At 44.1% G+C, this 15854-nt stretch overlaps 1 protein-coding gene across 1 annotated transcript in view; it reads right to left on the reverse strand.

The window, feature by feature from the left end:
- The window catches only part of kiaa0319l (KIAA0319-like), a 79455-nt gene extending 64112 nt beyond the window's left edge, over positions 1 to 15343 (reverse strand). Inside the window, exons 1-4 of the mRNA XM_084312219.1 lie at positions 15234 to 15343; positions 9722 to 9771; positions 6008 to 6196; positions 2325 to 2462 (exon numbers count right to left, since the gene is read on the reverse strand). Of these exons, the coding sequence (XP_084168345.1) occupies positions 2325 to 2436 (112 nt within the window). The 5' untranslated portion in view covers positions 2437 to 2462; positions 6008 to 6196; positions 9722 to 9771; positions 15234 to 15343. The remainder of the gene's footprint in view (positions 1 to 2324; positions 2463 to 6007; positions 6197 to 9721; positions 9772 to 15233) is intronic.
- Between the last annotated feature and the right edge of the window lie 511 nt (positions 15344 to 15854).

Consider the following 15854-nt stretch of genomic DNA (forward strand, 5'->3'; position numbering starts at 1 on the left):
TCTATTGTGATGTTTCTTCTTGATCTGTGGAGCCCATGGGGGCAATTTGTTGTGATTTTGGGCTATACAAATACATTTGATTTGAATAATAAAAAGAAAAAGGGTATTACTGTGTGTAGATGATGATGACACGTACTTGTGTGTGTTCACTCCGACTGTGAGGTGTGTGTGTGTGTCTGTGTTCACTATGTGAGGCGTGTGTGTGTAGCTAAAACATTAGCATGGACCGTGGCACGGCAATTACTGGACGCACACGGATGAAACAAACACAGATCTTCTCGCCTCACAGCGGTGAGCTGATGAAAGAGATTATTTGTCAAAAAGTCGGCGTACTCCTTTTTAATGCGATCAGCAGTCATGGGGGTTAAAATGCAAATAAGGTGGCGAGATACTGGTTGTCCAAGAGTTCACCAAACCATCTCAGACTCTCACAGGCAGCACCATCCCCTGTGGCTATTGTTGCCATGGCAACAGGAGAGCCCTGTGGCAAGTCGGCGTAACTTGAGTGTTTGAACCCCACACACACTTTGGTTTGGTTATTTGGTCATCCCACCCCCTTCCCTCGCTACCACTCCCCGTCCTCAGTCTGCCTCACAGAGCCCCTATTGTCCCATCTTACATTGTAACCCACCAAGCCCAGTGGCATCAGTCATTCACTGTGTAAAAAATAAAAGTCTATTCACACAAACAGTCAATGGTATTGTGCCTCCACGCCTTAGATTAAACAGACAGCCTGAAACAACCCCAGTAACATTCCGACCCACCCTAAAAGCAATCGGAAGGGCGATTCGACCATTGAGCGGAGCGTTTGCGTTTACACCGGATTCCTAACGGCGAGATGACTGTCCTGCGCTTACATTTCTAACAGAGGATAGACACCGGCTGCAACATCAGGAAATAACACTGCTTGCAGTAATTACGAACCTCCAATCAACGCTCTTCCTGAGAATATTATGTAGTATGTACGGTTCGAGGATGCCGGGTTGGTTTGTGGTCCTGTGTCAACGGATGGAGAACGGCACTAAACACTGCCAGGGCTAGATCCACAAAGAATGGATTGCACGGTGCTAATTGCACCCTTACTTACAATTCATTATGAATTGAAAATGGGGGACCCTGATGTAAACAAGACGAAAGTCTCTCTCTGGTCTGTAATTGTACCCAGAATTGTACCCGTTCTGCAATCTGTTAATACAATTTTCATTCAATCAATCACAGCGCAGAGAGATTGATTGAGGGACATTTTTATTAACAGATTGCAGAATGGGTACAACACAGTACGGCTCAATACACACAATTGTTAAGGGGATGCAGACCAGAGAAAGACTTTCGGCTTCAGGGTCCCCCATTTTCAATTCATAATGAATTGTAAGTAAGGGTGCAATTAGCATCGTGCAATCCATTCTTTGTGGATCTAGCCCCCAGAGTTCCACCCATACTCAAAATCTACGCTTTGTACTGTGACACGCGTTCCTAAACACCAGACCGACGTTCTGCACAGAATCTTGATCGCCGCGCCAATTTTTTTTGGGGGGGGGGGACAACAACTCACAGAATAAACAGGGATTAGATGGCGTTTGTTCATGAACTACATCTTTAGGGACAAAACACAGGGATGTACTGTAAATCACGGCAAAGACTATCGAGGCCCAGAAATAGTCGTCACCTCTTCGTTTTAGGTCACAGAGACCTTCTGTGGCAGCTCCTCGCACAAAACCTCCAAAAAACATCTTTTAACTCAAACTGTCGACACGGTCAACGGGAGTGACCCTGCGCGTATGGCGGCTTGCCCCAGAAACCCTATTGTCAATAGCTTAAAGGAACACGCCAACTTTTGGGGAAATTTGCTTATCTGCCATCTACCCTGGAGTAAGACAAGCAGATACGTACCCTTTTCTTCTCTGTGCATGGCTTAGGGAACAGCCGCACCGTTAGCCTAGCTTAGCGTCATTCACTGGAAGTAGGTGTGCCAGTGTAGCCTAGTTCCCAACAGTCACAAAATACACTCCAAATACAACTCCAAAACGTTCCTGTAAACATGCTGTAACCTGTGTATTTACCACGTGAATTTTTTTTTGACATTTTCGTTTTCTAAACAGATATATACTACTCAGAAAAAATGTTTGCCGAACCACTGCTGCCTGCCTGTTTTTCAAAAAACAACATGGCTTTTAAGGTGACGAAATGTGCTTGTCTAACTCCAGGGTAGATGGCAAATAAGCTAAGTTCCCCAAAAGTTGGCGTGTTCCTTTAACCTGGGAGGAGTGGCAGCAGCGGCAACAGCAGGCATACGGAGAAGATTATTGCCTATTGGTGAACGTTACCTGTGATAGGAGCCGAGCAGCAGATGCAGACCAGTGATAGGAGGAGGAGGTGAGGTGGGCGTGTCCACCGAGGTAGGCTCATGGTGAACAGCTTCGGGTGTGGACACCACATTTCCCCACAATGCCCAGGCCAGGCAGCTGCCAGGAGGACAGAACAGGAAGTTAGCGAAAGGAGGATTTTGACTCTCGACAAGCAGGCTGTACAGACACTCGAACCGAGACTGGAGCGAAGTAGATGGACGACTGTGAATCTTTTAGATGAACCTCTACCTGCAATGTCACTAACTCACTCAGTCACACACACACATAGCCCCTGTGCCCCCTTGTGGCATCCCACAAGCATTAGTGACCGGGCCCAGCGGTAAGAGACTCGTGTCCGGAAGTCAGATTGCGAGAACATTTATTAAATGTTTTTATCATCAGTTTGAATGTTTAAGAACATAATCATTATTTACTGCGACCGCTAACAGTTATAGTATCTCTAAATAGTAAAAACCTGTTTTAAAAAAAAAGGCAGCTTGTGACACCTATAGTACCGTACTGCCAAGGTGTTAAAAATGCAGCCAAACCGTAGATTGGATTTTCTCTGTTCTTGACTTGAGGTTTAACTAGATTCAAATAAGCATATCTTCTTCAAAAATGTGCAATGTCTAATACATCATTTGAAAGCTTACATTTCTGTACTTTCATAATCTGTAAAAAGAAAAAAAAATGACATCAACGTCAATCACACTTCCACACAAGTAGGAAGAAATTAGATTACATTTTACATTCTGGGCCGTGTTTAACACATTCAGCGCCAATCACGAGAAAAGTCTGGTTTTAATCGTTATTTCTTTTATTCGCTATTGCCCCCCACCACCCCAATAACAGCCTGTTCCAGCTGCTGAGGTCAGGCAGACGCCTGCGAACCCCAGCTACTAGGACAGAGAGGCTTAGGCTCAGCTTCTTCCCCCAGGCCATCAGAGCCTTGAACAATGAACATTGAGTGCCACAGAACACTGAACTATCCACACACAAGCACACATGAGCACACACACGACATGCACGCTGTGCACGCTCACACACTAGCAGCCACTTTAACATGAGCGGGCACAGACTCATGCCGCACACACCCACACTTATTGCCAAAAGGAAAGGCCACTTTAAATGAGTATAGCAACAGTAACAGTGTATTGCACTACCAAAGCTACCTAGCATGTCCTATATGCTCTGTAAATAACTAGGTACAGATACCGAGATGTCACACCATGTTACCCGTTACCTGTTATTGCACAATGTTGTTTTTATTGGATTCTATTATATGTTGTACCACTGTATTGCACATCGTTGCGGGCAAGACCACCCGCATTTCATTGTATACTTGTATGCCGTGACAAATAAAACTCTTGACTTGACATTCATAATTCATCGGGGCAGCCTGTGCATACTGTTCTGAATGTGTCTGAGCTGGCAGACGGTCAATACCGCCCTCTAACGCCTTCGGCCGCTATTGCACTCCATTTGAAACGATTTAGTTTGTTTTCTGGGCCGAGCTGAGCCGGCAGGACAAGCGCTTACAACGATGCATCAACTAGCCCCCCCCCCCCCCCCCCCCTCGTTCATATGCAACACCGGATAACGTGGGACGGACCTCCGCGACCAGTACTTGGAATGGCGATCAGATAATTGGATTATTCTTTTTGCATTACATCAGAGACAAGGTAAGGACACTATATATCCAATCTTGCGTTGATCTGATATTCTTTTCTCCCGCGATCGAAGCTGTCTGTGTGGACTGTGTGCGTGCTGTTTACCGTTGGTCACATCACAGCACGCAGGGGCGCCCCGCTACAAGCCCCCTTTCATGGGTGCATGAGGAGACATAATAACGATAATCTAGCGTTGATTTCAGGAAGATTCGATAATCAGGCAAAAAATTACAACGTGATAACTGGATTTCACTAAAGGGCTATTTTCACGTCTTTTCCTGCGATTACTCAGAATCACCCAAACTATACTCTTATTCACCACGGTATAAAGCGGAAATGTACGGATGAGAAAACAATCAGTTTTTTGCATGTTGACCAGAAGGAACTCACTGACAATCGACAGCGTTATTAAATCCATAGCTATAATATTTCATATATTTTAAGCACTCGCAAACACAGCATTCTCTCCATTGAACAAAGCGCTGGCACGCAACGGCCCAATGCCCATAGCGCCCTCTGGCGCTCAATGTGTTAGAGGGCAGCACGTTTTTCCACCCGTCTCTCAGTTCATTGAAGAGGAATTGGTGCTAGATTGAGAAGGGGCTGTCTCTCAGAGAGAGAGAGATCAAATTAATGAAGGTTTACGCCATATAGAACGGACATTCATACACAGCAACTCGCCTCCGAACAAGGTGCGATAAACATGAAATGAAAAAGTAGGTTACTTACATTCTTGACGCTAGAACTCCCAAAATAGCGTTAGCATAAAAAGAAAGTAGGCTAGCTGTATTTCACATACTGTAGCTTGCATACAAATTTGTCTCGAGGTTCCACAAGTTGGTCAAAATAATTTAATAATAATAATTTACAGTGCAAATCACTGTCTTTGCGACCGAGTTGGGTTGTGAACTCTCTGCCATCACTCCATGGTGGTCAGGCCACGTGAGCGGATCGGCGCGGGTGTGAAATCCGCTCTTCGCTCTAGACGGCTTGTTCCGCTCCGCTAATCGCTCATGTTGACCCCGCCCCCAAGTCGCTCTCCGCTCGCCTTGAATCGAGCGCTCCCCGCTCCACATCGCTCGGTAGATTTTTTTTCTTTTTTTTGGAGCATGGTGTAAATTAGCTCAAACTACAACAGTCTACACCCCCTGGGCCCCTTAACAATTGTTTGTATTGAGCCGTATTGTAATTGTACCCATTCTGCAATGTTAAATAACGTTGTTTATCCATTCACTAGCTCTACTTAAGCGATGATAGCTAGCCTAGCCACAATGCTATGGTCGCTGCCATTAACGTTAGCATGTAAGCTAACGACAACAACAATGGCATCATATACTTTTTTCTAACAGGATGCGAGTGACGGTTCACCCTTCTCATTGGTTGAAAATGGCCTTCATGTTTGTACATCGCCATCTGTTGCTTTGGCATTGTACTACATGTATATTACATCAGTGTTAAACCACTGTGAGCGGCCCGGAGTGGATTGGAGCGGAGGAGAACTCTCGCTCCGGACGTCGCGCCGACCCATTTAAAAACCCACTCCTCGCTCACGTCAAAACCGCCCGCTCCGCTCCCCACGTGCACTGATGGTGGTTGCTGTTTTTTTTTTTTATTACAAGTCGATTATTAATTCAAATATAGAATATTCGTCGACAACCCGACTTAACAGAAACTGCACACTACGTCACCGAGTGGAACATGGAAAGCCACGTTCTGCAAACCTTCCCCCACTGTACCGAAATCGTACCGAACAGTGACTTCAAAACTGAGGTACGTACCGAACCGTGGTTTTTGTGTACAGTTACATCCCTACTGGATATCCTTATCACAACAGTGAACTGTGTTCAGGTCACACTCCTACCACCCACACACCCACACACCCACACACCCACGCTACCAATCCAACCACACCCCTTTGGGCTATAACTCCCTCAAACATCAAACAGAGAGGAAAGTAAACAAAGATTTGAGGCCACAAAATGACGTATTTACCTTTCTCTGGGTCACGTGGGTGGAAGAGAGGGACGTAGAGGGAGAGGAGGAGGAGGAGGGAGGAGTTAGGTGGGCAGGGAGGTGAGGTGAGGTGAGGGGTGAGAACAGGTCAACGACAGCCGTCTGAGGGAGAGATTAAACATGGCCGCCGCCTGGCCCTTTACAGCCTCAAGCTGTTCACAAGCCACTCTGAAAAGAGGCGGGAGACAAAAGAGAGAATGGTATAAATACCACATAATGATCATATAAAGGGGAACATGTTGGAAAATGTATATATATATATATATATTTTTTTTTTTTATTATTATGTTTTTGGTAGATTTTTTTTGTATCGTTTTTCTCCGGGCAGTCCGGCAGAAAGAGAGAGGACGTATGGGAGATATAGGGGGAAGACATTCGGCAAAGGTCGCCGGGTCCGGGATTCGAACCCGGGACGGCCATGTTGCACCGCAGCGCTGTACGTGGTGCGCCACCCTGGTGCCCGGAAAATGTATATTGTTTACGCAGTAACGGAATGTAAAAAAAAAGAAAAGAAAAAACACACTGTACTCACGCCTGTGCATTCATCAAGAACAAGCTTCTAAATCTTTTGGAGAGACTGTCAAAGTGATCTCGCCAGGCAGCTCAATGAGGAAATGAATGGAGCGTGAAATGACAGAATGCCAAATCCAATTATTATTTAGACATAATCGCTAGCTCTTATTCAAATCCTACAAAAAGGTTGGCAGTAAATACTATTTCTTTACCTACATGTCAAATGTAATGATAATGCATACTATCTGAACAGAAAGAGATCTGCTTAGCCTTTAATAAACATTTAGCTGATGCTGGTCATTAGTTTGATAATTATACAGGGCCCCCTCATAATAATCATGTGCACATTGTGAGGCGTGCCTCTCAGTTTTCCTTCCAGCCCTTCTCTACTAGTGTTGTTTTTAAAGCAATGCAATCCATTGATACCAGGAAGTTAACTAGAGGATAAACCTGATACCTTTTTCTCAGGCTAGGAGCACCATTAATTACAGAGCAAATACCACATATATGAATACCACTTCTCTGGGTTGCCCCATGGTAAACTGCTCCAGGAAATACAGTCTGTCCTTGCAGTTTTCAGTTCTATCCTCAATACCATGTTCGAATGCACGTATAAATAACCTGTATTCGAATGGATCCCCTTTAAACGTGGGTATGCTGAGAGGTGGTAAGGATGATAGTATTTGCCGCTTCACCAGTACTTTGGTTATAATATTCTGATGTTGCATGACGTCGACGATCCTGCCCATGTCGGGTGCTTCCCTGTATCCTTCTAGAAATCTAGACTCTAGAGTGACCAGACACTTGACGAAGAAAGTCTGCAGACCTTGTTATGAGAGGTAGAATCAATCGTCAACGACAGGCCCATCACCACAGCCTCTAATGACCCTAACGACCTGGAACCTCTCATACCCAACCACCTACTTCTGATGAACACCAAACCTTCTATACCACCTGGAGTGTTCACACCAGAGGACTGCTACCCTAGACGCAGATGGCGGCAAGTACAATATATGGCCGACCTTTTTTGGAAGAGATGGACAAAGGAGTACCTGCCCGAGTTACAGGAACGCCAAAAATGGATACGGAAAAGGAGGAACTTTGATACCGGAGATATTGGGTCATACAAACCATGCCCAACTCCAGAGGACTGGTTAGACAGGTTCAAGTGAAAACCCAGACTACCACTCTTCGCAGACCGATCACAAAGTTGTGTCTGCTGCTCGAGGCTCCTACATAGAACACACACATACACACACCACCCCCCCCCCCCCGTTCACTAATACACTCTTACTGATAACTTGGGAGATGGAAGATTTTTAGCTTGGATTTTGATTTTTGGACTGGAATGGACTATACATTTTGGCTCCTTTTTTATATTTTTTAAAGTTGTAATTGTTTTGTTTGCCCACAAGAACAATTAGAGGCCGGATGTAGGAGCCAAATCCTATGATGATAAATTGTATCTGTATTGCCCCATTAGACATATAGTTTATTAGGGTCTTTGTGCTTTGTGTTTATTAATATATGTCATAATGAATTCCAAGATGGAGACTTACCTGGTCAACTCCCCTTTTTTCCCCACGTTCCCCCTAACCACTCCTATAACATGGCAGGTAGTTTTGAATTCAGGTAGGCCCAGGTAGAGCGGTACCATATAGTTTTTGACAATGTAAAGGCAATCCTACGAACCAAAGTTGCCTTGAGGCTCCAGGTAATGCGTTGTTAGTCCGACACGCTCCGAATTGCAGTACAAAAGAAAAGATGATGCTGATCTGATGTACTTTGTCAAATAAACGGGATTTATTGGAAAGCGAATCACAACAGCCCCAATAGCTGCCTACCACTATAAAACAAACAAAAGGTTTTGTAAATGAACGTAAACTGTCAATCAAGTGCGGTCAAAAACTATATGGTACCGCTCTACCTGGGCCTACCTGAACTCAAAACTACCTGCCATGTTATAGGAGTGGTTAGGGGGAACGTGGTAAAAAAGGGGAGTTGACCAGTTAAGTCTCCATCTTGGAATTCATTATGACATATATTAATAAACACAAAGCACAAAGACAATAATAAACTATATGTCCAATGGGGCAATACAGATAAAATGTATCATCATAGGATTTGGCTCCTACATTGTGTGTGAAAACTGGGAATGTCCAGTCAAGAGTTCTTTTACCCATTAAAAAGGTGTCATGCAGGGATCAGTCCTGGGTCCTGTCTTATTTACCATTTATTAATAATCGTCTTATCTTTTAATGGTTGTCAAGATCATCTTCATGCATTGTCCAATGCATTGCTGATGATTTTAATGATCTTTTCCCCCCTTCTTTTTCCGTTTTTTCTCCCCTCCCAATGTTAGTCGTTATGCCAATTCCCAATCCCCTTCCTGGTCGTTGCGCACTCTACCCCCTACTGTCGGTCTGGGAGGGCGGAGGCTATCACATGCTTCCTCCGACACATGTGTAGCCAATCAACCGCTTCTTTTCACCTGGCAGCGCGGACTCTCACTGAGAGGGTGTAACGTGTGGAAGGATCACACTACCCCCCCCTTAGATCCTTCGCTCGCTGTGCAGGCGCCCCGACCGAACTGTAGAATCGCTGTTTACAACGACCCGGACCCACCCCACCGGCTTCCCTCCCGCTGACTGCCAATTGAGCCAGTATGACGGCCGGCCAAGCCGGAGGCAGCGCTGACAGCCGGATTCGATACCAGTGTCTCTTGCGTTGGTGACGAGCGCTTAGTCCGCTGCGCCACCCAGCCGCCAACATCATTGTAAATTAAAGTTTACTCTCAATGATCCTTTGAGAATAAATACAAATTTAATTAATGAATGTAAGTGGGTTTCTCAGTGAATGCACAGGCATGAGTACAGTGCAGGCTTTTTTTCAAACAATGTTATAGTACCTATATAAATAATGTAAATTTTCAAATAAATGCTGTGGTTCCCCTGACAAGAATAATATATGTAGGGTGTATATAGGCTAGCAGGGATCATTTAAATCAGGGATTGTTAAAACCTCTTATTTTTTGCCTGGGATCAAGGCTAATCAAAAGACATTTATTATGAATTCATTATTCATTCACATGTATTGCTCCCGTCAAGAGGGGACGCAAATGGAAACAGTTTTGGATCCCAGACCCATAGATTAAGAAGCAAGATCCAACTGAAATTATACCTTCAGTTGTTGATGACAGAAACCACGCCCCCAGCTGCTTAGACACCGCTCTGAAGAGAAGAGAAGAAATTAATGTGATTGTGTCATTTAAGTATCTTTAAGTTGATGAGCCACTGGCACTAAAGCTTCAGTTACTAAATACCACTCTGGAGGAAGAACGAGGACAAGTGAAGAAACTGAGGAAAATTACTAAAGAAAAACAGCTAATATTAGTTTCTAGGAAAACACACCACCAGCACTGCAGCATTCAGAACATTCAGGAACAGATCCGTCAAGTCTTCTGTAAGAGGGAAGAGAATAGAGAAATGCAAAACTCTTTAGTCTGCAGACAGAAATCCTCTCGTCTTTGATTTTGCGTCAGCATTATACAACAATGCTGTTCTGAATGCTAGGCTGTGGAAAGAAGAATGTACAGTATTGTTTTTTCCCCCCCACATGCGCAGAGTCCCTCCATTTTTAGACAATACATGCTTCATTAAGGATATCCAACTGGTTTGAACATTACAAGTGTCATAACTTTGTAGGGTTTCACATTATTTGAGGGCGATTGATCACATTTTTATTTTCAATTATGGCTTCCAAACAATTATGAAAACAAGATAATTAATGGAACACAGACTAGATGGCAAAACACTGTGCGAGTTGAGAATGGATATATGGAATTTGGGGTTAAGCCCACGTTTGAGACGATCCGGCCTTCGGGAGATAACTGCACGCTGGAGAAGCTGACGGAACGCATCTCCAATTTAGCTGCAGAGCCGGAGAGAAGAATGTGTGAACTTAAGTCATTTGAAGACTATACCTCACACTAGAGTGATAGGAAAGAGGAAAGATGGGAGGGAGGGAGGGAGGGAGGGAGGGAGGGAGGGGGAATGGCAGGCAAGGCGGGTCTCAAGGCGGAGGCTCCAACTCACAACATGGTCAGCACATGGTGGCCACGCTACCCTACCCTGATGCACCACAGAGCAGCACCCCCGGCCTGTGGATGGACTCTCTCGTCCTTTGGATGTCGGGATTTAACATCAAACACCTTTAACATAAGATCAGAAGACGCAGAATATGAAATGTGTGCTGCTCGTGAGAACAGTGATAATATTAACCAGCAGTCTAGGCGCTCTGGACTGTGCATAACGGAGAGGGGACACTCTCTCTGTCGTCTGGCCAGTTAGGGTCTAAAAAGGAAAGCTCTCCCCCCCCGTCAGGTGTGATAACAGCTCATAAAAGTTCAATGCACCACATGTACACAGCTAGCCTGGGGAGAACAGAGATCGCCCCCCCCCCCCTCAGCCCCCTTACAATTCCCCAGCACGTTCTTGCAGGAAGCCTGAAGAGAAAAAAATAATAGACAGAACAGCATAAGTCCTAGGACATTCTGTTCAGTAAGTGGGCAGGTCTGTTCGACGCACCGTCCCACCACAGCAGACTACAAGACTCCTTGTAAAAGAGAGAGAGAGAGAGAGAGAGAGAGAGAGAAAATAGACCACGTTCATGTCAGAGCAGGCTGATAATGTGTAAGTGAGAAGTATAGACCCGAGAGAGTGAAGAACCGTGGACCGGGTAGAGAATGTGTCAACACTGGCGTTCACACACCAATGTTCACCTCGCACACAAACAAGCCAACGTGCAAGAGACGGGTCATCCCCAGCACCTGCGTACCAGGCAGCGCACAGGCGCGTAATCCTTTCTATATAACCAACAGTTGGACCAGTCCAAGTTCCTTTCTATATAACCAACAGTTGGACCAGTCCAAGTTCCTTTCTATATAACCAACAGTTGGACCAGTCCAAGTTCCTTTCTATAACCAACAGTTGGACCAGTCCAAGTTCCTTTCTATAACCAACAGTTGGACCAGTCCAAGTTCCTTTCTATAACCAACAGTTGGACCAGTCCAAGTTCCTTTCTATATAACCAACAGTTGGACCAGTCCAAGTTCCTTTCTATAACCAACAGTTGGACCAGTCCAAGTTCCTTTCTATAACCAACAGTTGGACCAGTCCAAGTTCCTTCCTTTCTATAACCAACAGTTGGACCAGTCCAAGTTCCTTTCTATAACCAACAGTTGGACCAGTCCAAGTTCCTTTCTATATAACCAACAGTTGGACCAGTCCAAGTTCCTTTCTATAACCAACAGTTGGACCAGTCCAAGTTCCTTTCTATAACCAACAGTTGGACCAGTCCAAGTTCCTTTCTATAACCAACAGTTGGACCAGTCCAAGTTCCTTTCTATATAACCAACAGTTGGACCAGTCCAAGTTCCTTTCTATAACCAACAGTTGGACCAGTCCAAGTTCCTTTCTATAACCAACAGTTGGACCAGTCCAAGTTCCTTCCTTTCTATAACCAACAGTTGGACCAGTCCAAGTTCCTTTCTATAACCAACAGTTGGACCAGTCCAAGTTCCTTTCTATAACCAACAGTTGGACCAGTCCAAGGTCCTTTCTATAACCAACAGTTGGACCAGTCCAAGTTCCTTTCTATATAACCAACAGTTGGACCAGTCCAAGTTCCTTTCTATAACCAACAGTTGGACCAGTCCAAGTTGGCAAAAACGGGGATGACGACTGTCGCTGGAGTAGAGAGACTTGTTGTCCCAACATGGGCTTAACCCTTTCACTGCCGCACTACCAAACGGTAAAACCCTTTCACTGCGACAATACAGAAGGTGAACCCTTTCACTGCCACACTACAGAAGGTTAACCGGTTGCTATCACACTACCGACGGTTAACGGTCAGAAATTTCCTTTGTGGCGTCTGTGGTAACACAATTTTATTTTTGTATTCAGTTTTATTATTTTTGTTTTTTTCCCCATTGTCATTATCGTTGTTATTGTTATTACTATGTCCTGTGAAGTCCTGTTTATTGTTATTGCCGTGTTGTCTCGTTTCATGTGGAAGAAAATAAATACAAAAATTTGAAGAGTATTGTTCATTGTTGTTTTCTTTCTGCACCAAGCACAGGTGAACCCCCCCCCCCCTTTCATTCATTCATTCATTCATTCATTCATTCATTCAGGCAATGTGGTCACCTGGGCTGGTGACAGCTTGGCCATCACCAGCTTTTCAAACGCCAATTTCCCACGAGAAAAAGTCAGCAGAGCAAGGATCCCAATGACTGGAACTCCTAGGTCTGGGTTTATGCAGGTTTTTTTCTCTCTCTCTCGCTCTCTCTCTCTCCGCTTCTTCCTTCTTTCAGTCAAGGGTAATCAAAAGCACACTTGTCAATGCTCTGTTGGCCCGCCAGACAGACAGGTCAGTGAAGTAACACACCATGTCCCATCGGTATGCCCCACACACTGTCCCTCTCTCCATCCTCATCCTGTCCCTGCCGGTAACGCCAGATTGGATGGCAGATTTGATGGCAATCAAAATAAAAAGGCATGATAAGTTTAGTCAGATAGGCTACTTGTTGATATAGCAACAACAAGAGTTGAGCTACAGTGCAGTCCTAATGTCTTGAGGACCACAGGGACACATTTTGATTGTTTTGGGCCAGAGCATATTGGATTTGAAATGGAAAAATGACTGAGGTTAGTGCAGACGTTCATCTTTGATTTGAGGCTGCTTACATCCACATCAGGTGAACCGTGTAGGAAGTGTAGACCTTACATCATAGCTGTCAACATTGGGATTTGAAAAAACGGGATATTTCGCCCCGCCGGGATATTATACTGGCACATGGGTCTAATAATACAGCAATGGATTATGGGTAAATGCAACGTTAAAGCAGTGCCAATGTAAGACTGACTTTACATTAAACGAATGACAATAATATAGTATAAAGTAGGGTATTATTTGGACTAAAGAATGGTGTTGTCTCACCCTACTCGCATGTTGAGGGAGAGCACCATACATTATACACTGAAAAACCACGGCCGAGAGTGAGCCGGGAACAACCCCACATTGCCGGTATCGCTTATCTGCCTTTTGTAGGTAGGTATTTGTAGAATCTAATACACTTTGCGCTAAACCACTCCTTTAGCCGGTTGCTGTTCTTCTTCGGGTCGCAACCGTCTTCCGGTCTGACTTCCTGTGCTAACGTTCTAATCTACACTGCTGCCACCTGTAGGGGAATTGCAGCCTTTTTGTAAAAATAAAAAAAACTGGAGAAATACGGGAAAATATATTAACAGGATGACGGCGGGAAGGAAGGTTGAAATACAGTACAATCCCGGGAAAAACGGGATGGTTGACAGGTATGCCTTACATTAGTCTCCTTACATTTCAGTGATTTTATCCCATCCAATTTTACTATGGAGGTCAATGGAGAAATCTGGAGGGAAAAAAAGGAAGATGGAATAGCATCCATCTCTGTACTTTCACTTGGACAAAATAACACTCAACTGCACCACACACTGTGTTTGACACAATTGAAGTCACTTTTGCATAAAAGCATTCCACTAAATGGTTAAATGTGAACGTCTCCTTCAAATGTATTGAGGAGGACCATTGGTCTCTGCTTTGTTAGCAGGAAAGACAGAATACTTTGATGAATTAGCCTACTTCAGCCAGTCATTGACTGCAAATAATTTGCAACCAAATATTAAATATGATAACTTGGTCCCCTAAAATGAGGGGGGCTATGTATATAAAAATAAAAAGAGACATGATTCAGCAGATAAACAGCCATAACAATTTATGTAAAACTACTCAACATATGTACATTTTATCTCAATTACAAGCTATATAGACAGGATGTATAATTTATCTTTTAGTAAACATTGAAAACGGGTCCCACACAGACCCGAACACCACACAACATCGTAGTTATTGTTCCATTTAAAATCCAATGCGCTAGAGTACAGAGCCAAAACAACAACACATGTTTCACAGAATTGGAATGAATGAATGAAAACTTTATTTAACAGATTGCAGAATGGGTACAATACAGTACAGCTCAATACACACAATTGTTAAGGGGGTGCAGAGAAAGACTTTTGTCTTGTTTACATCAGGGGCCCCCCCATTTTCAATTCATAGTGGATTGTCATTTGATTGTCAACCAAACGTAGTTACGTAGGTCTGCCAACATAGAATCGTGCATGCATTTCATCCAAAATGGTGGGCCCATTCATTATGTAATGGCTTAAAAAATATATAAAAGACGAACTAAAATAGGGCTAGAACCACCACAATGCTACTTAGGTTGAAAAGCCTGACTGGCTCACAGTGGACATACAGTAGCCAAGGACAGGTTTGCGCAGTCCACTGGCTGCACAGTCACAACAATAATTACCGTTTGGGCTGATGGCTGAATCAATATGACACTTAATAATACATCCGTAGACCCTTTGTAATATAATATGATAGATCAACCAAATATTCTGAGTGAACGGTTTGAGTGTCCTATATTATTATTTCACTATAATCTGGGATCATCACCACGTCCGTTTGAGCACCTTGAAGCTAACAGCTGTTCGCTTCACCATACAGAGCATGGATCATTGTTTTTAGATCGCATGGCAGTTGTAATAATGGTTACACTTGAGTAAAAAGGTGTGATCGTCGCACTTACTCTTGGCGAAATGCATCGTCTTTGGGTGGATCTCCTCGTTGCTGTGATGATGATGTACCGCCGCGGTCCCCCCTGGTTCGGTGTTGTTGGCTCTTCTTCTTCTTCGCCTGCTGCACAGCTGAGCTTGATGCTGGACGCGTGATTTTTTCCCCGTCGCCTATGTTTGCGAAGACGCTCTCTGTTTGGCTAGCCGCGTACAGCGAAGACCCTCTCTGATTGGTTTAGCGCCGAAGGGTCTCTTCCGCCTTCTCTGCAAAAAAAGAAAGAAAAAGAACAAAAAAAAAACGAAATGAATTAATCCGACCGCTTCCGTCTCGCGCGCGCCACCTGCTGTCAACGGTGGGTATGTGTTACTCTTCCTTTTTCTTTACTTACATTTTTATTTGCAGTTTTAATTTACAAACATATATCTGACAGTACACTTTTAAACAAACAAACAAAGATTAAAAAAAAGGTTCATTGACCCATTTTGTTTATTACATTTCATATTTACATTTAAAAAAAAATCTTGCATCCCTATGTTACTCTTCTTAACACATCACTGTGACGCAACCACAGAAAGGTGTATACCACCCATACCGCCACCTACTGTACAACCCAGCAGCTGCAGCGGATAAGGCA

This window comes from Notolepis coatsorum (assembly GCF_963971535.1).
Source record: "Notolepis coatsorum genome assembly, chromosome: 4".
Taxonomy (NCBI): Eukaryota; Metazoa; Chordata; class Actinopteri; order Aulopiformes; family Paralepididae; genus Notolepis; species Notolepis coatsorum.